Source organism: Buteo buteo, chromosome 19, assembly GCF_964188355.1.
Source record: "Buteo buteo chromosome 19, bButBut1.hap1.1, whole genome shotgun sequence".
NCBI lineage: Eukaryota > Metazoa > Chordata > Aves > Accipitriformes > Accipitridae > Buteo > Buteo buteo.
Genome location: NC_134189.1, coordinates 2,647,800 through 2,675,437, shown reverse-complemented (window position 1 = coordinate 2,675,437; position 27,638 = coordinate 2,647,800). Strand labels below are relative to the sequence as shown.

The 27,638-nt window shown below is 56.3% G+C and overlaps 1 protein-coding gene across 1 annotated transcript; it reads right to left on the bottom strand.

Moving 5' to 3' along the window:
* Positions 1-2,620: 2,620 nt before the first annotated feature.
* Positions 2,621-19,287, bottom strand: CARD10 (caspase recruitment domain family member 10). Its single transcript, XM_075050885.1, has 21 exons — positions 19,238-19,287; positions 17,092-17,310; positions 16,590-16,727; positions 15,937-16,262; positions 13,826-14,008; positions 13,317-13,472; positions 13,063-13,188; positions 12,709-12,903; positions 12,464-12,610; positions 11,600-11,715; positions 11,305-11,345; positions 10,485-10,605; positions 9,815-9,995; positions 8,860-8,983; positions 8,266-8,506; positions 7,902-7,971; positions 7,454-7,553; positions 6,795-6,953; positions 4,472-4,593; positions 3,714-3,829; positions 2,621-3,467 (listed from the first exon to the last, which is right to left on the bottom strand). The coding sequence occupies exons 1-21, from the start codon at positions 19,242-19,244 to the stop codon at positions 3,260-3,262; spliced, it is 3,096 nt and encodes a 1,031-aa protein (XP_074906986.1). The 5' UTR covers positions 19,245-19,287; the 3' UTR covers positions 2,621-3,259.
* Positions 19,288-27,638: the final 8,351 nt, after the last annotated feature.

Genomic DNA, 27,638 nt, shown 5'->3' with positions numbered 1-27,638 from the left:
TCCAGAGCATCTCCCATATCCCTTTGGAGGGTCCCTGCAGGTTTTATTTTTAGATCCCTTTGAATAGCAGTGCTTTCTTACACTGATGTGGGGCAAGGGGGGAGTTGTTCACCTTCAGACCTTACATTGCTGCAGGGATGTGAAGCTGGTATGACTGATTCACTGCCTTTGCGCTAAATACTGGGATTGCTCCCATGGCTAGCCCCTTCTCCTGAACCAGAAATTAACCTCTCCGAGTGCTTCAGCTGCACGCCAGCAGCCGCAGGCAGCTGTAAAGGCAACTTCCATGGCTCCCAGGCACCTTGCAGCACCTCCCAGCCCTGGCCTAGGAGATTATCTGGGAAGGAAAGGGAGACATAGGCAGGGGATCCTTAGGGATGTCCCCAAAAAACATACAAACATGATTCAAAGCTACCTCCTACAGGGCACAGTGCTGGGAAGCGGAACAGGTCAGACCCAACCGCGTACAAACCAGAACGTGCGCGATGCTAGAGGCGAGCACAGCCTGCTTCCTGCGCTGCGAGACACCTCTTTCTTCTGGGGTGCCAGGGATGGGGGGGGTGCATTCTGTGCCCAATCCTGCCCTGGGATGGGGCTCACGGACCCATCATCGGGGGGGTGCGTGGCACAGAGACCCCCATGCTGCTGCAGCTCTGCTGGGGCAGGGGGGGCAGTGAGGAAAGGGCCGGTGACTTCCCAGGAGGACACACTCTGCCTTGCCCATCCCCTCCCTGGAGGGAGAAATCTTGCTCTGGGTGACTTGTTACAGAGGTTTGCACAAGGCTGTTATAGCTGGTAATTGGTGCCCAGGGCTGCTAATTGCATTCTGCCTGTTACCTAACCCGTGACTCATTCCTCCAAGCAGGCAGCCAACCCCCCCAGAGGTAAAAAGGTGGGCTGGGGTGTGCAGGGCAGCAGGTGGGTCATTTATGTTTTGCCTTGGAGCCCTCTGCCCCGCTTCTCACCCGTGTCCAGAACGAGTTGAAGCTGGATTTTGAAAGCCTCAGGGGGAAACAAGATGGATAAAGAGAGGGTCTGGAAGAAGCCCACGAGCAGGCAAGGCAGTGCTGCCTGCTGCTTGGAGAGCTGGGCAGTGCCAACCTGCCTCCCAGCAACCTTCTTTTGCCTTCCTTTCCCTCCGGCTGACAACACTGATGGCCCAGGGAGGTGCTGGGGGACATCCATTTATTTGGGGGGGGCTCGCTCTTACCTACCCTCAGTTCAGGCCATAGGGCTGGGGGGTGGTGGTGCCAGTGCCAGCTGGCAGGGGGAGTTGTGAAGCCCTGAATCACAGCGCTTCGCGCAAAGGGTTTTCCCTGGGTACTCAAGCGCTACTTTTTTCCCTGCGAAGATGCAGACTCTGATCTCCAACTCCATGCCAGGGTGGCTGGGAGCTTGCCTTGGGACTTGTCTTCTCATCAGCTCAACAAGAGTCCCAGTTTGTTTGCCTGCAGGGCAAGCACCCTCCCCGGGGGCTGGCTGTGCCGGGATGCTCGGGCTGCATCCCCTGGAGTGGGTGTCATTTGGGAGCTTTCATCTGGAGCCGAGTGTTACACCAGTTCCCCCCTTCCCTGGGAGGAGAGCTGCATTGCTCCAGGGCAGAGCTGGGACTTTGCTCTACATTTTCCTGACGGCAGGTTAAAATCTTTTCTTTCCTCCCCCTTCGCTCTCGTCCTCATAAAAGACACAGGCAACTGGTTTAGAGCCTGAAATAACACCTCACAGGGGACCCGTGAAGATCAGCAAGTTAATCTTTGCTCAGAGCTTCAAAAGTGCATGGCACTAGCAGTGCCCTAATCACAGGGGCAAGGAGGACACAGAGAGGACTTGACTCCGGTGCTTGTTGCCCATCTTCTCCCCCTGACCCCAGGATCGGTGGGCTCAGCCCTCTGCCTCGCCTCATGCCCCACAGAGCCTCCCAGAGCCACAGGCTCCATTTTCCTCTTGCATGCCCCAGGAAAGACCATCTACCACCACAATCGCCGCCTCTCCGTGGCGTGGGTGTCCTGGCACCCCTCTCCTATAGCAGGGCTGATAACGGCGATCGATTAGGAGTCAGGACGGTGCTAGGGCGGGTGAGCACGGCTGCTGCTACCCAAACCCTCCGTCTTCTCTCTGCCAGAGTCTGAACACACACTCGGCCCCATGTCAGGGTGAGAACAGCCCCCAGTGGAGGGGCACAGCCCCCAGCCTCCCGGCAGCGTGGCTGGGCTCAGTCTTGCTGTTGTCCCCAAGGAGGATGAGGTAGCTGGCTCGTCACTTCACGATAACCAGGGCATAGAGGGATGTGAATCTCTAGGGACCTCAGCCAGACACATCAAGTGAGCTTTTCCCTGGCTTTTCTAAAGCAACCTGGCCAACATCAGCACTGGGGAGAGGCAAGGGACTGAAAAACTGGAGGCAAGTAAAAACAGGAGGGGGCTTGGTCTGTGGCACGCTCAGCCTGTCCTCTCCCCACACCTCTTGCTGCCCTACAACAGCAAAAGCAGTGCTCCCTCCTTCCCCTGGAGGATCGGGCAGTTGGGTCTCAGCTAAAGGAGGAGAAAAATACCCCGTCATGCATCACCTAAACCTTCCCAGTAACACACAAGCCCACAGCCTGCCACCCATTCCCTTTACGAACGGTATTTAATTCTCCTTTATATGCAGTTTGCCAATGAAAGGCTCCATTAATAATTTACAAGCAGTAAAGAGTACAGCTCCTGTAAAACGAGGGTTGGTTGCAAGCTTAGTGTCACTCCAGCCGCGGCGGGGTGCTGGCACACGAGCCGTGCTCCCTGCGCCGTGGGGCCGGAGACGAGGTAGACGGGGGAAGATGGGACCCAGAGCACACAGTGCCGCGGGGCAGGGGAGATGGAGGCGATGGGAGAAGGGCTTCAAATGTGCGTGAGGTACGGTCCTGCGCAGCCCGATCCCACACGGTTCCCCTACGTTCCCCATCTGGCAACCTGACCACGTACTGGAGACAAGGGCAGCCCAGGGTGACGGGGAACAGCCCACGAGGGTGTTTTCCACCGTGCCGGTGGAAGACGTGTCTCCGATAAAATACAGAAAGCTCAGATGGGGGAGGCAGGACGTGTTACCCCCCCAGCTCTTGGTGGCCTCAAGGGGACCAGAAAGGCTGCCCCTGGGGGTCTTTGCTGCCGGCATCCCCTCGGGGAGGAAGGACACGCTACCTGGAGGAGTTTGGGGAGGCAGGGACCTCCGCGAACACCTCTCGGGGATGGTAGCTGGCAGTGCCCGCTCTGCTACCCCCAGCTCAGTCGTCGCCCTCCTCGATCCAGAGCGGGCGGGTTTGCTCCTGGAAGATGCATCCCCGAACCACCTTGGGCAGCTCCTCGGCGTGGCTCCAGGCGTGGGGTTCCACGCGGGCCCAGGAGCACGGCAGAGCGTGGAGAGCCTGCTCCGCACCGCGGCACACCTTCAGCACCTCCGAGTCCCGCTGGCCCACCTTCCCCAGCAAGCTCCTGGGGAAAACACGGGGATGAGCGTTACCCTTGGCATAGAGAGATGGGGTGGCAAAACCAGCCAGGAACTCCCTCAAGCGTACAAAAAGCCAATTTTCCTGCCCTTTTTCCCCTCACAGCGGCCAACACCAACACGCACACAGTAAGTGGTCCCACCCCGATCCTTGCCTCTCCCTCTGAACAGAGACAAGGGCTTCTCTCTCCTCCCATGATACCCTTCATCCATGCCACTCCGTCTTTTCTTACCTGAGTCCTCTAACGTTCTTCTCAGTGACCTCGACATGGATAACGATGGGGTATATTTCACTTTTAATTAGATCCCTCACACTCTGAACTCCCAGCTCTAGCAGGCAGTGTTTATTCTGGAAGGGAAATTGAACAGATTTACTGATTTAAATAGAGAAAAAATAACCCCAGTCCCTGACAGTTACATTAAATCAAATCCCATACTGTGAAATATCATTGCTTTTCCAATAGTAATTCCATTAAATGTGGAATTTACGGACAGTGCCAAGAAGGAAGGGGAGTATTAAAAAGCAGGGTCACCCACTCCATCACCGCCAACTCAAGAGCCCACTGGACCCCTCGCTCTGCCACAGCCCATCTTCACATCATCTTTGTCATTGCTGTCACCCACAGCCCCACGTTCCTCCACCTGCCCTGAGCAGAGCTGTTGCCGCTTTGGCGAAGATGAGGAATGTGAGAGCAGGGAGGTCACATCTGCACGTGGCATTTCCCACCGCCTCCCCCACGAATCCCCAGTTGCCATTTCTTTCACCTGAGCTCAACAGAGACTCAGGGGAAAGTCCGTATCTGCTGCTCCACAACCCCACAGCGCCTGGACCTAAAACACCCTCCAAATTACACAGCCCCCAAGCAAGAAGCTCTTTCTCTACCACCACACCACCCTCCCTCTTCCCCCACTCAGGTGTCCCTTCCTCTCTGCCAGTCTGAACGGGGTGCCCCATCCTGACCCTCTCTCCCCACACCAAACAGCTCAGCACCTTCTCCATCACCTCTCGGATCATGCGGATTCGCCCGCTCTCCCTCTGGTCCTGGGGGGCAATTCTAGACGCAGGGTGCTCCTGAGCATGGGTTGCGCTGGGATCCCTTTCTGCCAGCTTCTCTGCGAGCCCAGAGGAGATATGAAAAGGGAAACGTCAGCCCCTTCTCCCTCTTGCGTGTACTTTCTACGTCAGATCCCGCACGTTTGCTGCCGCGCTGATGCTTGCCGAGTTCAGTGTTTATGGATTCCGGAGAGTGAGTCTAATTATACAACATTACACATTGGCATGGATCTCCTGCAGCATTTTGCGTACAGAACAAGCAAGATATCACAGCTGAAGACACCTTGCAGGGCAAGAGCAGCGCTCGTGTTGCAGTACCGCAGCAGCCTAAGCCAGCTCACAGCCGTTATCCCGCTTCCCCACTGCCACGCTGTCCCACCCCCTCCGTAACAGAGTATGGCAGAAAAATAATCACTTTTTTTTTTTTTGCCAGGTAGTTTTTCTGCAGGGTTTGTGAGCTGCACAGGCTTGTAGATGGCTCTGGCGTGCGGCAGGGCTGGGGAAGCAAGAGGAGCGTGCATCTTGGCGTGGGAGGAAGATGGGCGGCAAGTTGAACCTCCTTTTGTCGGTGACAACGTGAGCCACCTCCCCCTGCTCGGAGGCAGAAGGACAGCACCCAGCAGCGGAGCCAACGCCAGGCGGGAGAGCAGCAGAGAGGTGACGCCGAGACAGAGAACTGGGGGCAGAGCTGGCAGGACAGTGAGGTCCGGCACGGTCAAAGCAACGACTGCCAGGTGCCCTTGGTAACTCCCAACAGAAGATGATAAAACGCACGGACACAGAGATGTCCCCGGGGAGCCACGGGCTCCGCAGCCCGGCGTGGCTGAAGCAGGAGCTGGGCTTTACCTGCTGACCGCGCTGCTCTAGGCAGCTGCCCATACTGCCGCTGAAACGCGAGCAAGGGGCTGCTCGCCCCTAAGACAGAAATAAAGCAATGTATTTAGGAGATGGCATGTTTGGAACTGGGTCCGGAGCATGTTCCGGCTCTCCCAAGCCCCAGGCTGGCTGGGCATCCTCTGCTACCTCTGCCTGGTGGCACAGGTACTTCCCAGGTAGAGCCAGATCCTGCAAAGCCATCTGTTTCCCTTGGCGGCAGCAGGCTCCTGTGGAAGATCAGTTGGCTTATGCTAACTCTGCACTGGCTGGGGAGCGCTCCAAAGGAAAATACGGGAGCAAAGAAAAGAGAAATGGCTCGGGGCTCCCGGATCACCTTCCTTCCCTTCCAACAGGCAAAACTGACAGGGGAGAAGGGAGGTTTTGCCCTCGGTGTAAATTCCCAGCTGCAGTAATGGCTTTGAAGCCTGTCCCCATGCAATGTGAGGGGGACCCTGCAGAGGGCTCAGTAGGACAGGATATATGGCCAAGTCACTCAGATAAGAAGCCCAGCGGCCAAAATTTGCAGAGCCATCCTTCTTCAGCAAACCAGAGATTTTTCACTACCTCCATCACCACCCTCCAAAAAAAATAGACCGACTCATTTTTCAGCCCTGCAGCTGGCAAAGGGAGAACTCTAAACACGGGGAAAGGAGAGAGATGGAGAAGGGAGGAAGAAGGAGGAAAGAAGGAGTTGTCCTCTGTGAAAATTCCCTATGGGAGAAAAGCCCTTTCCCCAGCAGCCTCTGGAGTGGTATGTCAGCCTCACGCTGCTGGCAGAAGGAAGGGGACAGCAGCACTAAGGCTGGATCCTCTCATTCCTGCGGAGGAAGAGCCGGTATGAAGTCAACCGGCAGATCCCACCTCACCAGGGACTTCATCTCCGGGAAGAGCCACCCAGAGCAGCAAGGCAACGGCCACCGCCACCCACTCAAGGGAAGGGAGAGGATCCCCATGCCCCAGGAGACCAGAAGGGAGGGCTGCCTTCCCTGTGGGCCAAAAGGGATGGGACACAGTTAAAAATAGGAGGGAAAGTCTTGCAGAAACTCAGCCCAAAAAGATGACCTGTCAGCAGGAATTGCCTGGGTGACTGAGAGACCCCCACACTTGGCCACTGAAGAAACACCTCATGTGCTTTCCAAGAGTCCCGTCAGACCACATCTCATATTTGCAAGACTAAGAGCATCTCTTCCCTGAATTGGGCTGACCAAGACCTCCACGGAAGTGACCTCTTTGAGCAACACCTTAGCTTCCCACTGTATGGCTAAGAAGTGGCAGGAGGTAAAAGGGGAAAGCAGCCCTCAGAAGGAGATTTGAGTGCTTTACATCACTCAGCCGCAGGCCCCTAAAACAGCCCTGGACGTATCAGCCACCCATTGCTGCCTACCTCCTGGGCACACGTGGAAGTCCAGGCGAGACGTGGGCAAGTCCAGCAGGTTCCTGATGAGCCGTGGTGCAATGCAGTTAGGTGACAGCACCACAGGACGGGGCTTCTTGACCACCACAGGGCGCACCAGGCTGTAAGGCTTCAGGTTCACGTCTGGGTCTGGAAGTCAGGAACGAAGAAGAGAAAGCCAAAGGTGAGAATATGAAAGACCAGCCTGTCACCGGCCCACAGACCATCCCATTCTTCCTGTACCATCCCTTATCCTGACTCATGGAGGCACCTACCAACCATCCTATGTCCCAGGTGAGATCCTACCCTGGTTACAACACTCACTTGCACACAGATATTCTGGCTGTAGTCTCCCTTGCTCATTTTCTGGGACTCCCTTGCCCATTTTCTGGGACTCCCTTGAGTTACACACCAGTTTATTCTCCACAAAGAGTTAGAACCACAGAAGCAGTGGAAAGCCCCAGAAAACCCAGGAAAAGCAGCAGGGGCTTTAAATATGCACAGGCTTCCCCAAATCCCATTAGCAGAGTTGTAAGAGGGATCTTGGGCAGAGAGACTGAGGCATCCCAGTTGCCAATGTCCCTTCAGTGCCCACAGGGGACGACGGGGTCTCCAAGGGTGATGGGGCAGGCAGAGGGGTAACAGCTCACCCGAGCAGGGGTCCAGCCACAGCTGCTGAGGGGGCTGCTCCGGGCTCCTCTGCGGTTTGGATTTCACCAGGCGCAGTTGGTCCAAGGCCCGTTTCTTTAGCTGAGGAGAAAGCGAGGGTGATAAGGCTGAGAGCACAGACCATTTCACACGCACACACAGAGCTGGCTGCAGAAGACCCGCTGGCAAAGGGCATGGAGCGCACATACAAAAAGCGTGGGACCGGGTCTGCCGCCCATCAGGGTCAGTCTGGGAAGTGGGGAACGGGTAGGAAAGCAGCCACAGAGCAGTAACACTGCCTGGGCCGTAAGCCCCTGCTCTGCTTGCTAACCCAGCTGCCACCTCTGTGCGAGTTGGTTTACCAACAGAGTGGGGCAGATTGCGTGCCAAGGTGGTGGGGCGGCCGCAGGCGCACACACACAGCTCTCACTGCTGGCTTCTTCGGCTTACGTTATTTCTGTGGCCCCTCTGCTGCCCAGGCGTCTGGCCCTTCTCCTGGATCTTCAAAAGCTGGTGAGCCCTGAAAAGACAGAGAACTTGCACTCAAGCAGTTCTAGAGCCCGCAGGGACCGTAGCCTGCTGTGATCCTCTTCGCCAAACCTCACAGACCTGCTGAAGCACAGGCATATCAAAGCCCTCTCTCAACCTCCCAGTCTCTCAAGGGCACCCAACCACTACTGCACCAGTCCCCATACAAGACTTGGGCAACCCACACTATCGAGAGACCAGTCTGCACCTCTCAGGACTCCTAGGGGATGCTCACCGCAGAAAAAATGGGGCAGGTACCCCCTGCCTTCCTCCTCACCCTGTTTACCTGCTGTAGTTGGGCACTGTCCCCTTGTCCAGGTCCCGCATGGTCAAGGGATCGACGCGGGAGCAGTACCACTCCAGCCGCCCTTTGTGCATGGTGTCCGTGACGTGGAGGATCTCCCGACACTTGACACAGAGTGCGTAAGGGTCTGACGGCTCCAGGAGGGACAGGTTGGTGCGTACGTAAAACGAGTCTCCAGAAAACTTCCTCCCTTCTTCCAGGGCTTCCCGCAGAGGCTGGTATCCTGGAGCAGGAGATATAGGTCACCATAGGCAGGGACACAGGAGACAACCGTCACCGATAAGATAGCCAAGTCCCCAGCACAGCTGTGATGCTACGGATTGGGGTCGGGGGTGCAGAGGAGGCAAACAGACAGAAGGTCTGTACCTCCATCCCGTAACTCAGAGGATGCACAAGCCACACCAGACAGGGAAAGCTACCGGAGCTACGGCCAACCCCTGTGTCAGACATGGTGGCCTAGGACCAAACAGGAGAGGAGAGAGAATAACTGAGATTTACCTCCAGGGCTGGGCGGAGCGTCTGGAAAGGGAGGCAGAGAGCTCGGGCTCAAAGGAGACCCAGTTGCCAAGGTCTTACCTTCCAGGTCCAGCCGAAAGACGAGACTAGAGGGCTCATCCCAATGAAGCAGGCTCAGGTAGGCGACCTCCCGCGTGCAGTTTTCCAGGGAAAGCACCTCTTCCTTCAGCGACGGCACCCTCAGCTAGCAAGGACCCGATGCCGTTAGACCTAAGGGCTGGAAGAGCAGGGTCTCCCCCAGCTCCCTCACCCATCAGGGTTACACAAGAGACGTTACAGAGCGAGGCAGGCCTGGGGAAAGCTCTTCCTGAGGACAAGGCATCCTCAGTCTGCCTCTGGTTCCCTCCTCTGCCTCCGAAATACCTGCTGCCAGCCACCACCCAGTCCAGATGCTGGGCTGCTGCGAAAGCAAATGTGCGTGCATGAACGCACGTGGGAGTGGGGACGGGAGAGCTGGGGGTTTTTCAGTTACAAGTGGGATATTAATTCAAGTAGTGTAGCTGTATTTCAAGTGGTGTCAATTCTTGCCAAAACAAATGCCCTTCCCTCCCTCCAGGAGCTTTCTTCAGAGCAATTATTCTTTATAGCTCATGAGGGTCACGAAGGCCTGAGAAATCTTGCTCCAGAATTGATTGCTTTGCAACAGGCATGTGCGGGATGCAGGATGCAAAGTGCTCTGATATACTACAAGGTGACAGACAACTCCAGGGACACATAGCCATATTGCCGTCTTAATTGTGTGACTGCTTTTTGTTTCTCCCCTCCCACAGCTGAAGGAAGTGTTTCAGAAGGTCTTAGCATTTTTACATGCACAGGTACGCTCGAATGCCATGAGACCTGGATGGGTGTTTGTGCTGCGTAAAGCTCTAGGCAGGGAGCAGTCCTGGGAAACAAGAGAAATGGAGGCGGCCTTCAAGCTGGGCAGAGGTCAGCTTGCACTAGGGATCACTCCACACTCCCTGCATCATCCCAAGTGCCTTGCAAACCCACAAAGTGAGCCCATTCCCGGACTCACCTCAATGAGCCGGCACCCTTCCCTGAGTCCTGCATCCTCGACCTGTGAGCCTGGCTTGACCCACTGGACGTAAATCCCTGTCCTGTTCCCTCCAAGGATGGAAATGTCTGCTCCGAGCCTCTTCTCCTGGGGTGAGGGGTTGCTGGGGTGACCCATACTAGTGAGCTGTACCACCAGTGACCTGGCAAGGAGAAACACCAAGTCCAGCAACTGAAGTCTGCTGCCTTTTCTAAGAACCGGTCCCCTATGCCTTGTGTCCAGCTACAGGGTGTTTGTTGTACTGAGCACTGCAGTACAGAGCTTGTCATGCAAAGCCATCACCAGGGCTCACACACAATTCTTACGAACCCCCACAGCCCCTTCCATCCCACCAGCCCCAACATCGAAGCCAAGCTGTGCTCCCACACTCCTGTCCCTACCTAGACAGATGTGTATCCAGCCCAGGGCAACATCCCCACCCCTGCCATAACAAATGGGACAGTGCAAAAAATTGGGGTCCCGCTAGGAAGCAAAGACTATAGGATCTTCATTCCTCTCCTCTCCCACTAGTGAGAAAACCTGCAAAGGGGAAGGCAGAAAGGAATAGCCTCCCAAGCGTGGTCCCCCAGCACCACGAAATGTCCCCCCAAGCAGCCGGCTCAGAATGCCTAGCTCAGAGAGCAGCAATCACCTCCTGGTGACCTCCTCACGGCTGGGAAGCGTGGACAAGCAGATCTCCGACTTCACCCTGGCATAGGTCCTACTGGAAGAAGAGGAGAAGGCCCCGAGAGAGGTGCTAGCAAAATCACTGCCTAGGAAAGAGAGCAAGAGGGAGACGGGGCACATCACCTCTCTGAGCGCTGCAGGGAGCTCACATTCTTGGGGTGGAAAGGGTCTGTCACCCCTTCCTGGGCATTTTCTAACATCTGACTGGGAAACTGAGGCTGCAGAGAGGCTTTGAACGGTCACCTCCCTGGAAAGGGTTTCCCATGTCTCCTGAGAACAAGCAAATCTTTGGTCCCTTCATCAGCATTTCGGTCAGAAGGCAGTAGCAGCCAGGGTCACCTGCATGTGCCCAGACATCAGCCACCAGCACCCACCACAGGACCTGCCAGCACCAGAGCCCCACTTACAACCCATCACCAAAGTAGTAGCGGATGAAGGGAATATCCAACAACACCCCAGGGCAAAGGCATTTCTCTCTTCTGTTACCTACTCCCCCAACTCCACATCAAGGTCTCCATCAGCGCAGCTCTCCACGAATTAAACAGAGCTGATGTGAATAGCTACCTGCCATGCAGAGGAAAAGCCAGCTTTTCCAGCTGCTGTGCCTGGCAAGGCACAGGGCGGGGGACATGTGGGTCCGTAGCACCCTCCTACGGGTGCAGAGCCCTCACAGTGAGCTGCACAAACCAAAGGCATGAGGGAGGGTCAGTTGTCCAACCCCTCTCCCCACAGCCACCACTTCTTTTTATAGCTAAGCCCTTTGGGGATAGCCCCCACCCTGGTACCTGTTGCATCTTCAATGCTGCTAAAGGAGCCACAGGACAAGCTACAAAAGAGACACAAAGGGGAGCTGTGAGGCAGCAGCTTTTCCAAAGCCTGTTTGCATCCCATTCTCAACCCCATCCCCACAGCCTTCCACCACCCCCGCAGAAGCACCCCCCAGCCAGCACACAGCCCCCAGCCAGCCTTCCCACTCTCAGTTCCCACTTCAGGTTCCTTCCTCCGCTACCAGACTGCTCTCCCTGACCCCCACAAGCCCCACAGAGGAGACACAGACCCAAGCAGCACCCCAGCGATCACCTTTTGTAGGGCATGCACCTATCTTCCCGCTGCCGACGAAGGATGGAGCCGATGCAAGGTGGGAAGGGGAAAGTGGAGAGGCGGTTGATATCCTTCTCGCTGTCAGGAGTCACCTCCTTGGGCAGAGTGAAAGAGAAATGCCTGTTAACACCAACACCCCGCACCACCTCTCCCCTCCCTTCAGGCCAGGTTGCAAACAGCTCTTTGGGTACTACATGTCTCTTCAGGGACCATCCACATCCCAGGGGCACCTTGTTTTCCCAAGAGGAGAGCATGGATGGAGACGCATGACACCGCATCCCCATCTTTTTGCAATGTACAAGCTGTGGGAGTAGCAGCAGATGAAAGGAATTTCCGGTCTTGTCCTTATATCTCACTTTTAGCCACCACGCACACAAAGGCGCGAGTAACCTGTGGGACTGCCCATTTTAGGGTGCTCTAGGATGAGAGGTCAAAGAGTCAAAGGAAAGAACCTGACTCCCTTAAAAACAATACGATGCTGCTACAGGATTCAAAAGAGATAGGATTTAGCCCGCAGCATGTGTAGGTTAAACAGCTTTTAGGGGAGGATAACATCTTACATGAGGCTGTTGGTTCCTAGGGCATTATATGGGATGAAGAGGGTTTCAATTCCCCCTCTTGCCCACCCAGCTAAGCGCTGCACGCTTTGGTGCAGCATTGACTGGTTTGTCAGAGGCTGAGAGAACTAAGCTTTGCATCTGGGATCTGCTCCCACCTTACACACCGCTCCATACCCAGTCTCCCACCAAGTCACAGGCCCACAATGAACCCGCTCCAACGCCTCTGCGCCCTTCTCGAGCAGCGTGGGTCCCTGCTGCCCTCGGCTCGTGGTCAAGCACTCACCATGCTCTGAATGGCCGAATCTCCTGGGAACGGGATAACAGAGACCCCCAGCGCATCCACAAGCCCAGTCGTAAAGCTGGTAGGGTTGTCTACGAGGCTCCAGGTGCTGCTGAGGTTGGAGCAGAGGGAGTAGGAAGAGCTGCACATCTGGGAGAGAAGGGACTCCATCATCCCACTGTGTCCCCCAGAAATCAGCCCTGAGCCCTCTGCCTTCTCTGTTCCCTCTTCTTTCTAGCCGCCCTCACCTTGCCCAGGCTGCGGCCGCCTTGGCACCGCTGCAGCTGTGCCTCCAGCGTGCTGTTCAGCCCTTCTGCCTGGCTCAGCTTGCTTAGGAGCTCGTCCCGCTCCTCCTCCAGGGCCCGCACACGTTTGCGGTACTGGTCCTTCTCGATCAGACCCTGGGAGTATTGTAGCTGCACCCCATCACGGCTCTGGATTGCCTGCAAGGAGCCAGGCCGAGAGAGAAAAGGCAGAGAATTGCACTACTAACCCCTACCTCCCACCCTGGCGTGGATGGAGAAGATCCGCTGGGGAAGGAGGGGGTATCCAAAGCCCTGGTCCTGCTGGGAGGTGGAAAGCCAGCGGGAAGAGCAATTTACCTGGTCCCGCTCTTTTTCGATCTCCTCCAGCTGCAGCAGCACCGTGTTCATACGATGCTTGTAGAGATCGCAGTCCTTCTGCAGCGTCCGGTATTTCAGCTGCAGATCTTCCACCTCCTGGAGGTACTGGCAACAGCGAGCGGCGAGCATTAGCCCTCCTGGAAGCAATTGCTGTGGTTTCCCAGCCCCTTCCCTCCCCTCTCTTCCAGACCCCGCTCGGTGTGCAGGGACAGGGGCGGTGATGGATGCTCTACCTTATCCCTCAGCTCTTCGGCCCACTGCAGCTCGTTCTGCAGGGAGTTGAGTTTCTGGCAGAGATCCTGCCGGTCATCTTGGGCTTCCTTCCAGTCGTGCTCCAGGATATCCAGCAGGATCTGCTCCGAGCCTGGCACTGGACCCTCACCGGGCTTCTAGGAGGCGAGAAGGTACCGTCACTGCACCACAAGCACCGGGGGAGCACCGGACCAGGGCAGTGACAGGCAAACTGGCACGACTGCCGTCATCGCTCCTGCTTTAATCTACTGTGCGCTCCAAGGCACAAAGTCACACTTGTAAGCACCTCCAGGAGCCACAGAGCTGGAAGCAAGGACCCATCACCACCCAGAAGCAACGGCAGCCACCACGGCCAAGCGATATCCTCAGAGGAAGGGACAGGCCAGCCCAGGACAGCGATTTCCCCCATCTTCCCAGTACCCACGTCACCAGCACTGGGGATGCCCCAGGAAAGGGGGTGACCCGGAGTCTGCCCTGTCCCACCAGGTACCTGCAACATGCCCTGCAGCTCCTGCAGCGATGCCGTGAGCCGCTGGTTCTCAGCCCACAGCTCAGACACGGCGTCGGGGTGACCCCGCTCCTCCGCCTCTCGCTGGGGCGGCGCAGACGCCTGTTTCCGCAGCAGGCTGCACTCCTCCTCCAGGCTGGTCACTTTGCATTTCAGCTGGTCCACCTGCGACCCGGGGAAGAAAGACAGTCTGACACACACGGCCCTGCATCTCTGCCTTAGCGGGAGAGCGAAGCAGAGAGGACGCTGGGCAGAAAAAAGGGTCTGGAGGGGAGGAAAGCGAGGGCTGGGCAACCACGCGACGGAGAATCCTACCGCTGGGCCAAGGTTAGCACAGCTGCACACAAAAGCTTTGCCCTGCAGGGCAAAGGAGGAAGATGCTCTTGCGTAAGCGCATTCAGTCTCAGGATCCTCTCTCGGTGCAACAACTTTCTCACTACCTTGGGGCATCCCCGGTACAGCTGGCCTTGAGCCTGTGTGGACCAGGGACTTCTGGGTTGAGTCTCTCAAAGGCTTCCCAGCTTCTAGAACAGCTGAGAAAGAAATCTGCAGCAGAAAAATCCACTGGGGGCTATCCAGTGTGGGGAGGTCACCTCTAGCCTGGGAAGCGTTTGAGGCTCAAGCTGCCGGACGCTGCAGGGAACCACGGATGCATCATCACACCCTGGGCTGCTCTCACACTCCTCCACCAACGTGTCACTGGAGACGGGGGGGTCAGTTACTTTCGGGAGTAAGGGAGGTCCTCACAGACCTGTAACGACTGATGAGGTTGACCAGAGAAGCACAGTTTCCCAGCCAGGTAAGGCTTTGAGAGCAAAACAGGGCAGGGGAAACCTATCAAAGCCACTGAGCGCTAAGCCGCACTGCCAAAATTGCCCAGGAGGGAGTCGGGAACTGGATTACTTCTGCAAATCTGCCCAAAAGACCTAGAATGATTTCCAGGGACCGGTAACTTCCAGAGCCTGAAGCCAGGAGGCGAAGGCAGGCTGGGACCTGGTGGCCCACCCTGCTTCCAGGGGGATTTCTCTGCCCCACAGTCACCTGCAAGGAATTCGCCTCCCTGCTCGGAGGAGACCCAGGGGAGCTGGCATCGGCAGGAATACCAGATAAAAAGTAGGGGAGGATCCCAGGGCTGTTAGAGCAGGATGAGGAATGAAAGGTAACCACGGGGCTGCGCGAGAGGTCCAGGCCCAGACTGGTGGGAGGAATGCCAGAAGGCAGCAGAGAGCTGAGGAAACTGATTTATTAATAAGTTCCAGGTAGGGCTGTCCTTGCCCAGGCAAGAAATGGGCGCGTGTTTGCTGGAGGTGAGAGCCTGGCAGCTGGAGCGCAGCGTCATGAATTCCTTCGGGTATGCGGGGCATGAGTCTCCCAAACGTCACGAGAGAGACGAGGAGGTGGTGGGGAGCGGCGGGGCGGGGATGGACTCTGGGCTAAAATGCTCCTACGAGCGGCAAGGCAGGCTGGGCAGCTCCAGGCAGCCCACACGCACCCAGCACCCCCTGCGTGGGTGGCTGCACAGCCACCGTCCTCGCTAGAAAGAGGAAAACTCAAGCCCTTTCCCGGGGAAGGAGTAAATAGAAAGAGGCAGCTTGACAGAACCGGCTGCCTTCTGCATGCCTGTGCTGCCTGGCGCCCGTCGGCAGAGCGGGCAGCGCGGGGCAGCGAGAGCGTGCGGGAGCAGACGGGGCATCTCCTGGTACCAACGGCCAGGCTGAGAGAGCCGAGAGATGCTGGGCAAGGCATCACCCCGGCATCTCCTCTGAGAGGTTGGTTCTGGCTCCTCCAGGTGACATATCTCCAGCCGCAGCAGGAGCTGGTGATGTCTCTCCAGCTGCCCCAGGGCAGCGGCGAGTCTCCCATGCCGTGCTCGTGACTTGGATGCTCTGCCCTGCTCAGGGCATGCTCCCCATCAAGAGCAGACACCCCAACACGTGCCCCACCTGCCATCAGCTCCTTCACGCGCCTGGGCCACCACACGTGGACACCCACGAGCATCCCTCTCGGCCGTGGACACCCGCATGCATCCCTCTGGGCCGTCAGACCCCCGCGGTCTCTCACCGCCAGCCCCCCCGCGCTCCCCGGGGCCGTACCACCAGCTGCAGGTCCCGGCTCCGCAGCACGGCCATGTTCTTCTCCTCGCAGAGCTGCGCGTAGCGCATGGCCATCATGTAGTTCTCGTCCTTCAGCCTCAGCAGCTCCACGCTGTTGGTGTCCCACTCCTCTCTCAGCCGCTGGCAACGCTCCTGCACCTTCAGGAGCTCCTGTAGCTGCTGCTCCAGCCGGGCCTGCTCTTGCTCCAACGCCTGGTTTTTCACCTGGAGCTGATGCTCCTTCAGCAGGTGCTCCTTCCGCTGAGCCCTCACCTTCTTCACCTCCATCATCAGGAACTGAGTTAGTCCCTCAGGGCCTTCCTCATCTGTGCGGGAGACAAAGGAGTATCAGGTCCTGGCTGCTGAGACAAGGGTAACCCCCCAAAAAAGCAAGCAACCCAGCGCTCTGTTTTCCATCAAGGGGCGCCAAGCTCTCCCGTGGGTCTGCAGCCCTTCTTCTCCCAGGCTTACAGCATGACGGTCCGTCACACGTACATATGGCCCCTTCCCTTCCAGAACCAGAGCGCAGAGCTGTCAGAGCTCCTCGCACACAGGTGGTGTGAACCAGGGTTTTATACACAGATTTACGCACAGATTTCTGGCCCTTCCCGCGCGAGCAGCAGCTGAAAGGGGGACGAAGCACCTGCCCCTACCCAGGATCATAGAGCAGCGCTGGGCTGGCTCCCTCCCTGTTAGCCGGGTGTAGTGCTCCGGGTAGTAAAACTCTAAAGATTCCAGGAAGGCTTCGTAGCCTCGCTTCCCACGGCGCCGGAGGATGTCCATCAGATAACCTGGAAAAAGGGATAAAGAGCTAGGATGAATTCCCTACAAACCAGAGAGAAAACAGCGTAGACCAGCTTTGTGACATGAAAGAGCATCGCCACCAGTTCTGCTTCCATCCACAAGAAGGGGAATGGCCGGAGGAGGGAATGGGGTGGGAGCACTCCCCCTTTCCCCCAGGGGGAGGCTCACAGAGGATGAGATGGAGATCTGGCTGCAGAGCATCCCAGAGAACAACAAAGCCAGGGCAGCGCTGCAGCGAGAGCGACCAGGAAGCCGCACCACCACACGCTGGGTAACATCCACTGCGCGTCAAAACCAGGTTGTCCCCCACAAACCGGGCCCATCTAAGCGCAAGTTTGTGCTTTCTCCCACCTGTCTGGTTGCTTTTGCAAGGGAATCGGCATGAATTCAGCACCTCCTCCTCATCCTGCTCGTCTATCACGCGGCACTGGCGCAGGTAGGGGGTGAGCTTCGCGGGGTTGAGGGAGCGGGTCAGCTGGTGCCGTGCACTCTCAATCTTCTCCCAGATGCTGTCTTCTTCTTCCTCCTGCTCCGAGAGGCTGCAGGCTTGGAGAGGGGCATTCTCCAGGGCTGGGAGGATAAAAGGAAAGAGAAGGTCTGAGGAATGATGGAGGAGCACAGGGTAAAAGGCATAAGTAGGTGTGGGAGAACATGAGTCGAGGTATGGTCCTGCAAATGATTCAGTAGTGTTACAAATGGGACTCAGATACATCAGAAGCCATTTGACATACAAATCGGTCCAGCAGGATCTTGAGTGCCCACCCACAGCCTTGGCTATGCAGGAGGCAGAAGACAGCGGTACATAAAGGAGTTAGGAGTATATACCGTAGGAAGACTAGGGAAAATGTCATCTTCATCCCTGAAGCACACTTAAATCCCCCCGACCATCAAGCATCTTCCCTTTTTCCCCATCCCTGAGAACAGGAAACTCTCAGGAGCAAGAGTTTTCACAGCCTGGGACATGCTCTCTCACACTGGGGCTGGAAAGGAGGGCTTCCCTGCGGATCCATTTGCCCTGGGCATGTCCCAGGTATCAGTGACCAAACTGAAGTTCCCAAGGGCACCATCCCATGGAGCACCTTGGCTACAGGCACTGGAGCCAAAGGGGAATCGCAGAAGCATATCTTCCATGTATCTTCCACACATCCATGTGGAGCCCTAGAAATACGTAGCAACAAGGCAGTCCCTCTGTCAATCAAATAAAGCAAGAGGGACCCTCTGAAGTCAACGGACCGAAAACTCTTGGAGCAGTGGCGAACCTGCTCCATTAAGTCCTACAAGCTGTGATGAAGCAGGTATGTGCAAGGAGCTCTCTTTCCAGCTGTGTATCAACTCACCCAGCGTTATCTATTTTCACTTGAGAAACGAAGAATCTGCTTCCCAGGCCAGCACAAATCCTTTTAGCTGGCAAGGCAAAGCACAGCAAAGATCTTCTGAGACCTCGAAGCCATCCCTCCTCCCCAGTGCACACCGTTACCTGCCACTCTGGTGCTGGCATCGAGTCCAGCTTCCCTACCCCAGCCACGCAAACACCCCCAAGGGCAGCGTAGAGGTTCATGATGCATGAAGGCAGAGGGAAGGAAATCTCCCACTCTTTTTTCTTTGGGTTTTTTTTTTTTTTCTTTCTTGTGGTAAGAATGATATCATGCGATTTCAGACAGCCAACTAGCACAGCAAGGAGGATGGCTAAGAGTGCTGTGCAGAAGTTAATCCTCCAAGTAGAAATATGGGAGGCTCAGGGTCTGCTGGATGAAGGATAACAGGAAAAGAGAATTGTTGAATCCACAAAAGATACTCAAGTGTCTCATTTCCAGCACCAAAGGGCTTAGGAGCCTAAATACCGATACAGATCTGGATTGTCCTAGGTTGAATAAAGAAAACAAACTGCGTTTCTTGCAGAAACTGATGTCTCTCATTTGGCACAGGCTCGCTTGCCACAGGGACACAAGTATGCAGAAGGAGGACGCAACAGCAGGTCACAGAATTTGTGCTGGTTTGAGCTTCGCTCCTCGGCAGCAGATTCATGCCTTTAAATCAAAGTGCTTCTCTGAGCAATCCAAGCCGGCTGTGCGAGCAACTACCAGACAGAGAGAGGGTGGAGGGCTCTGGGAGCTGCCTGGGGTACTCCTGCCCGGGGTACCCCCCCTCCTGCCCCGGGGACCCCTCCACCCGCCCGCCGCGGCCCCCCCAGGCCGGGGGGGGGGGGGGGGGGAAGGAGACAGCCCTTCCCCTTTCGGCCAGCCCGAAGGCGCCCTTCGAGGAACGGCGAGCTGGAGGCCAGCCCTGAGGAATTGGCTGGGGAAGAGGAAGAGGAGGAGAAGAAGAGGAGCAAACACCCACCACCACCACCCCCCCCCCCAAGCCCATGCGAAACCCACCCCCCCCGCCCTCCCCGGCGCTTAGATAGCAGCCTGCGGAGGAGAAAGGGGCACAGCAGGGCTTCATCGCCCCGAAGGGTTCCGCAGGACCCGCTCCCCACCGGGGGTTCCCCCCTTACCGGCCATCCCGGCTGCGCCCCGCTCCCCGCTCCGCTCCGCCGCCCGTCTCGCCTCCCCGGCAGGTGTGTCCCGAACGTTCTCCCCACCCCGCTGCACCTTCCCTCCCTCCTTCCCTCCCTCCTTCCCTCCTCCAGCCAGCTGGGAGGGAACCGGCAACCCCGCAGGCAATGCAAAACCCAGCCCTGCCCGCCCCGGGGGTCGCGGTAACACCCGACCACCGGCAACCGGCCCCCGGAGCTGCTGAGACCCTCCGGCTGCTCCTCACCTGGGCGAGCTGGGAAAAGGCTTTTCTCTGCGTGTGTCCCGTCTTTCTCCTCTTCCACCCCCCCCCCTCCTCCTTCTCCTCCTCCTCCTCCTTCTCCCCCCCTTCTTCTTCTCCCCCAGCCCCGGGCTGGAGCTGCTCTCCGGAAGGATGTGGCTCGCCAGTGACTTCTCTTCCGAAACGCACCCGGCTTCACCCCCCCCTCGCCAGACCGGCGGGGGAAGGGGTTACCCGGCCTGGCCTCCCAGCCAGGACCCGGCTCCCCGGGGCCGTGGAGGGGGGAGAATCTCGGCTGGCGGGGTGCAGCCTCCCCAGCTCTGCCTGCAGAGAAGAGGTGCAGAAGGAGGAGATTTTGATTGTGATTTTTGGTTCCAGGGCTTCAGAAAGGGTAGCCTGGCTAGCCCAGGTGCAGGGCTGGTTCTGGATGGAGCCGGGGGTGGGGGAGTGGGATTGAGAACGGGGAGGAAATGGGGGTGGTTGAAAGAAGCCTGATCTGGGCCCAGAAGGTTTAATTTTGGCCCCCAGTCCTCAGCAGTGTGGGTGGGTGGAGCTGGGTGCGGAGGCACCCCAGGGCAGCGGGACTGAGCTGTACCCCGGGGCGTGCAGGGGCTTGCACTAGCCAGCCTGACCAAGCACCGAGTCCCCCAGGCCAGGGGTAGATGCCGAGAAGCCTTCCTCCTCCCCCGGCCCAAGCGGCCGCAGCAATCCCAGGAGTGGATCTGTGGGTCCACACAGCATCCCAGAGAGCCCGCGTAGGAGAACTTCCACCCCTGCCATGCGCCGCGTTGCCCAAATCTGTGGGTATCACTGGGACTAGGAGATGGAATCGGACACCGTGGCTCAGTCCTAGCATCCTCCAAGGCTGAGGTGTTTTTAATTTTCTCTAGCAACCCCATTTCACTTTCATTTCATCACTCTCAACCATGTTAAACCTCAGACCTCAGTGGCAAAGATAGACAGCGCAGGTTCTGTACAAGAGATTCCCAATGCAATATCAAGCTCATAAGAAATGGGAGTTCACCTGATTCCCTCCAGCCTTGGGGTCGGCCCACAGGGTAGCCCAGAGCAGTTCTGTGCGTCCCCACAGGGCTCTAGACACAACATTGCTCCTGCCCTGGCCAACACGTTCCCGAAGCAGAGATGCCCTCAGCATCCCACTGCTGCAGCTTCCAGACCCCACCTCTGCATGGAAAAACCTTTCTCTCCTCCCTCAGATAAGTGAAGAAACCAAAGTGAGGGGAGTATGAAACAATCTTGAATTATGAACTAGGCCCCCTGCCCTAAAGGATTCCCACTGCACCCAAAACAAACATCTCCATTTGTTTCTCCCTCAGGTCAATGGCAGACACATCCCCTCTGGTCCCCACTGGGCTCCTGCACCAGCTTCAGCAAGGCTGTCTGAGGGAAGGGAGGCTTTAGCAAGACCCTTTCCCCATGCCGCTACGTTCTTTTCAAGATCAAGCACAACCACCATCTGGGGATTGAGACTGTACCTGTGTGATGCACAGAGCATCGCACAGATCCATAGCCTTTTTTGTTGCAAAATACACACAGGTATTGAGCAAACACCAGGCACGCACGCGCACGCAGGGCTGTCGGCAAACGCCACCTCCTCTCGCGTGGCATCCGTCCCAACAGGCACCGCTTGACACCCCGAGCATATAAACTTGCTGCTGACTCACCCTCCCTGCGAGGGGTCCCGACTGCCACCTTCCCCTCCCTTGCGAGCCCAGTGCTGCACAGCTCCCCCCCCAAAGGGTACCGCCAGCAGAAGGGCACAGCTCCACTCTCCAGCCTTTACCTCCGGCCAGAGGCATCCAGTTGAGTGATCAAAAAGCACGTACAAGCAAGGCTGCCTGCAGGGAACCCATTCTGACTCAAGCCACGTCAATTTTTTGCCTGCTAGTTATTCTCTCCCAAACAACCCAGGTCTCTCTCTCAATACAGTGAAAAGATTTCCTGAGCAGGATGTTACGTGATGACAGAAGATAAGATTTTCATAGTCACGATAAAAGCCCCAAAACAATCGTTGGTTTCTCTCATTGATCCAGAGAGAGATGAACTCAAGGCTGATGTCAAGGGAACCTCTCCCTCCGCCCGCCCTGACCCCACGGGCAGTGGCTGCGGTGCTTTGTGACTCAGAGCGCGCAGACATCAGACAGAGCAGGTCCCACATCAAGCACCATCAGCCGCTCTCCTTCACGGAAGGTCTCTGAGCTCCGCACGTACCCCAGGAGCAAGCAGACCACCCCTGAAGGCTCTGGGCTGGGCGGTCAGTCCCAACAGATCAGACAGACAGCTCCCGAGGGGAAGGATATGTTCCATCCCTGGGTTTTGGCCAGGGTTTGGAGGCACAGAGATGAAGAGCTCGCCCTTCGGAGGGAAGCTGCGGTGGTACAAGACAGCCCCAGTTTGTCTGAGAAGCGTGGTCCCACCAGCCTGCACACGCTCACAGCCAGGTATTACATTTCCAAAATAGCTTTACCCGTAGCAGCTACTTTTGTGCTGGTGCACTGGAGTTCGTTCACACTAGGAATGACATTGGGGTCTCTGGGTGGGGGTTTTTGAGTTGGGTTGTTGGTTGAGGTTTGTTGGGTTTATTTCTTTTTTTTTTTTTTCCAAATCCTAACCAAAATAGTTGCACTGGTAAAACTTTCCAAGCCACACCGGCTCACACAGGAAATCTATGACAAGCCAGCAAATGGTGAGCAACGCGTTGTTTCCACTGCCAGAGGAAGGGCTTAGCACACATGGCCCGCAGAGCGTGACAGGCACCTGGGTCTCCTGCAGGACCTTGCGGCGTGGATCCGACCGGCGGCACTAAGAGGTCGGCGGGATCCCTCGGCAGAGAGCGAGCCCGTGCTGCGGGGAGCAGGGCTGGGTATGCCACAGCACTGCCTCGTTTGCCCCCGCCTGGAAACAGCTTTAGGAAGATCTGAGGCGGGGAAGGAATTCATTAAATTCCTGACCGTGTGGCTAAAACGCCGTCAGTATAAAGCTCAAGCCGTGGTTACAGATGGTGAGCTTAGATGCTTTGTAAAGTTCTGCCCTGTATTTTGGGGGAAGCGCAGGATCTTTACAAACCTGCCCTGAAACCTCCTACCCACACAGTGTTCATAATGTGAGCTGGTCTGAACGTCTTCAATAATATATTTCTTGCTTGGTCCTTTTTATTTCCAATCAAAATACTCTTCTCGCAGCCTGGTGATTTCCAAAGACCTACAGCTTCTAATGAAGGGAGGTTTGCTAAGGTCCGGGGTGGTCTCCTTAGTCAGGTTGAGGAAGAGAGTTTGAAATAAACCCCCTAATAATAACTTCCACCCTGCAATAGCTGTCCCAACATGATTGGGTGTCGTGAAAAACACTCCGCAGTTTTTGTTCCTGTGTGGAACAAAAACAAATGCTGAAAACTCGAAAGAAATTGTGAAACAGAATTATCGACTCCAGCCTGATCTAATTGGCTCATACGCTGGTTCGCACCGGATTAGTCAACACAGACAGAAAAAAACCCACACTTTTATTTTCCTAATGACACTCATCAGACTCGGTGCTTATATTAACAACCTTTGCAAGGACTTTGACTACCTGCTCATCTCCCTGACACTTTTCATAGCGGATGTAAGACTGCCCCGGCACGCTGACAGTGGTTTGTTTCCCTTCACGATGGTGGTGATGACTGCAGAAGGGGAGGAGGAACGAGCCCCCCCCCCAAAAAAAAAAAGGGATGAGTGGCCTTCATGGCAGGAAGGAAATGCATGTATCTGTATGTGGAGATAGCAAAACAAACGAATATTTCCTTCAACATTCCTCCCCTTGAGCACACACCCATTGCCTGGAGCTACAGGAGGCAAAAGTGTGTGGGAGCCTTTTGGTAAGGTATTGGCAAAACATCTCTGTCCTCATTAGGGCACCAAGGTGTGCAGGGTGGCAAGGAAGACCTGAATTAGAGCAGGCTGCCGGGATTCGAGTCACTGGGATGGGCTTCCTCGCTCCAAAGCTGCCCGACTGCCGCTGGCAAAGGGGCTCCACCTCAACAGGGCTGAGCCTGGAAATCTCCTTACGTTGGCTCCCACCTCAGCCTTTCTCGCAATTGCCTTATTCTTAAAGCATTACCCCTGTGAGATCCGTCCCAGCTTTTTTTTTCCTCTCTTTCCAGAAAATGTGCCAACAGAGAGTCCATCTCGCTGGTCACTGTGAATCCAATCGAGTTGGTTGCTTCTGCATCAGACTTTGCAAGGGGACCCCTAAAGTCTGCCCTCCGCTGCGTAAGAAGAGTCCAAACACTGACCGTACAGAGATTACAGTGAATTCAGGGGAGCAGGATCTGCTCTCCCCAGGTATGACCTACTCTGTTTAGAAACCGGGAGTGAGTTCAGCTCTCCAACAGAGGATCCACCTTTGTTTTTTACTGGTGTGTGTGCAAGCAGGATTTGATTCTAAGGGAGGAGAACCATATGGACTGAAGATGTACACACAAAGAGGGTGTAGATCACACCTGCTTCGGGCAGAAAAGAAATGACTGTCCAAGGGGCAAGGCGATGAGGGATGGAGTCCAAAGAAGGAGCAAACCCAACTGCCTTTTAATTGCAGCAGGCAACAGCTCATCAAACCCACCCGCTTTTTCCTTCGTGTTTTCCTTGCACTCTAAGGCTGCAGCCACCAGAGGTCAATGTGACCACGTCAACCTCAACCAGTTGTTGGGTGTTGCATAGAGTGCCTTTGAAACTGGCACCACAAACAGAAATATGAAGTAGGTAGCGTTTTCCACCTCTCGGGAAATAACTTTGGGGTAGGTTTCCACATATACCAACATTCAACGCATTAATCACAATGTGACCTCAGCACTATCCTGGAAAAAAGGGCTTGAGAATGACAATAGCCCCAGTTAGCATCCCGCAGACACTCTGATTTGAGACTCTGTTACTTGTCTGTGGTCCTACAGGACCCCACAAATGCTCCAGTCACTCCGCACATGTCTCACACTGCTGGTTTCAGCATCACTCGGGTGTTCTCACCAGTCCCAGACCTGCCTTGTTAGCAACAAGTGGAAATGGGCTACCCGTCCTCCCTCGAGTCCCACTTCTGCTCCCTGGGGCGTAAGGTCTGTCACAGTGAATAAGGTCTGCCACAGATCCAGCCTGGCTGAATAAAAGAAGCAGCTGACCTGCAGCCAGAGGAAGTCAAATGGGTTAAATGAGCAGGGTCATCAATCTGGATTAGAAGGAGTCAGACAGGGAAAATGGGACTGTGCAGAACAGAGATCAATATGTCTAGAGAGCTTTGCAGCAGCCAGTCGTTCCTCTGCACTCCCATGCGTACCAGCTACCTTCTCCTCTCCATCTCACCTATGTCCTCCCCTAGACCTCCTCAAACAGTCACCGAGAGGCCCTTTCCATCCTAGCCTCCCAACTGCTTTATCAGCTATGTGGACACCCAATTAGTCAGAGCAAACAGAACACTCCTATTCCCCGTCCAGCAGAGCTCCAGCCTCACCTCCAGCCTTGTGGGATGTCAGGTTTCCCTAGACGAGAGACGACTTCTCCAGGAAGACTCCACTGGACTACAGGATCATCAGTGGTTCTCTACCCAAAGCTAGCCGGCTGCCCAGAGCAAGCATGTTTTCACCATTTCATATGAGTAGTAGCTTAGGATGGGAGCAAAGACAGACCAGAACGCAAACCCTGCCTTGTGTTTGCAGGGCAGCTGAAGTCAAAGACACTGAGACGGTGAGACTCACCAGCACCAGCTCAGATGCCATCACACAGATGAGCAAACTGACTGTGAGCAGTTTGAATTCAGAAGAATAAATTGCCACCAAGAGATTAGCTGCTTAGCTGGGAGCTGTGCTCAGCCCACTTCAGAAATATTCTGCTGCCTCATGCAGCTTCGACAGGAGGGAAGGAAGGAGCATAGATGGAAAACACCACTTCCAGCTTTCCTTCCTCCTCCCTGAGATGATCGAAGTCCCATATGGCTCCTCTCCCGAGCTGGTACACAAGCATGCCCCAGGGTCTTTGGCAGCCAGAGTCCCTAAAAGCCACTGTCAGGCTGAGACTGGCCAGATGTTGACGGAGAAGAGGCAGGAGGGTGTGATAGCGTCCCATAACACCCGTGACACTAAACATGTGCCATATCAGGGAAGGGGACAGGGTTCACGTGTCAGGCAAGGAAGATGCTGCTTTTTCAGACCTACCAGCAAATTTGCTCCATAAAGCAACAGACAACCTAAATTAAGTCCCCCAAAACTCCCTTCTGCTACAATAGTTGGAGCTTTGAGGGCCCAGGTTGGCGATGTACGTGAGAAGGCGTGTTGGCTTTTCAGCCTGCAACCCATCAAAGCTCCAGCAGCAACTGTCAGAGGACGCATCCTGGTGCACCTGGCCTTGCAGTTCATGGTTTGGGCAACAAACCCCAGCTTGGTGGTTTTCTAGCCCCAGGAATACCTGAGTGCCCTAGGGAGGGCAAAGCAACTGCAAGAGAGGGAGGCATGCTGAGACTTTGCTGGGGTTTCAGCAGGCCAGGACCTTTTCCCCTTGGCTGGAGAGCAAACCTGTCCAGGACACAGACAGGGAAAAGAGCTGAGCTCATGCTAACAGGGGCAAAGTGTCTCCGAAGAGGGCAAAGAGCAGCCAAGTGCCACCGGCCCTTGTAACACCGCTCCAGAGCCATAGGGTGGCACCACCCCACCGCCCAAGCCCTTGGTGGAGGAGGCGGCTGGGCAAAGCCCAAAAGTTTTGGGTCAGCGTGGCCTTCTGCTGGAGCCTTTACGAAGGGAAGGATGTGGAGAGCCAAGGGCTGTCCCTGTTCCTGCCACGCAGACCTGCCAGGGTTCCTTGCTCCTGAGTGCTGAGGCCCTTCCCAAGTCTTTCCACTCCGAAGATGCTGGACCCACACCAAGATGCACGCACACCCCTCCATCACTGCCCTGACCTACGCTGGGCCCAGCTCTTCTCATCCTACAGCTGATCGGAGATCGCTGCTGCACTAAGCCAGGACCAGGCTTACCTATGGGACAGCAAAGGGGCCGTAACTCCGCTCTGGTCCCCTTAATTCTGCCTAATGGCGTGTGCTCCAGGGCATCTGTCAGAGGCGGGTCTGCACAGAGCACCCCTTCATCACGTTTAGCCGTGGGCCAAGGACTACAAAAAACAAAGCTGAGACCTGACAAACTCGGTACAGATGTGGCCCAGAGCGGTTAGGTGCCAGAGGTGAAGGCGAGAGCACAACATCTTGGACCTCATTTCCTTCTCCGCATACCACCGTGGCCACACCAGATGCCCTGCAGGATGTGACCCCAGATAACGCGGGAGGTCTCGCAGCCCTTCTGCCTGCCGCACGGGATCTGTGCTGGAGCCGTCGTGGCTGAACATGTTGTGATTTGTGACCTTCCCTGAAGCGCTCCTCCGCGTCCGGCGTTCCCAGAGCTCCCCGTTCCTGTGTCCCAAAGCCAACATACCCAGCTACCTCCTCGCCTTGGCCCGAGTGGTTCTTTGCCCTTCGAACTGTCCCGCAGAGACCAGCATCAGCCAAAGCCAGAGACAACCACGGGAGGACTCAAAGCCTGGGGCGCAGCAGGAGCCGTGCCTCACTTCCCAGGAACCCAACCGCAGCCTCCCCGCTAGACCAGACCTTCGCAAGCCCCCAGAACGTAACCCCAGCCCCCCTGGGAGCTGGATGCCCATTTCCCAAGGGAAGGAGTCGCACCCTGCCCCAGAGATGTGATCCCCCCGGGGGCCGAGAGCCGCAGACAGACGCTAGCTGGAGCCTGCCCAAGAGCAACGAGCTTTCCAAGTCCTTTGCCTTTCTTGGGGGGGGGGGGGGGGGGTCTGGTAGTCACATAAACAGGAAAAGCCTGGCCGTTCCCCCACCGCTTTCCACAGCTCTGCCTCCCTCCCCTCCTCTCCGGCGTGCTACAAGCCCCAGCGTTGGGCTGCTTGGCCCCCACGGGAGGAGCTGCCGGCTGGCCCCTGACCTCCAGGCTCCATATTTCCTGCGGCAGCCGAGGAGGGAGACGAGGCCCCTTCTTCCAGACGCTGGGGTTGGGCGTAAAGGGGCCTCTGCGGGCCAGCCCGCGGCGGGGAGGAAAGGTCACGGTGGTCCTTTGCCAGCCACCCCGGGTCCGAGGAGGCAAAGATGCC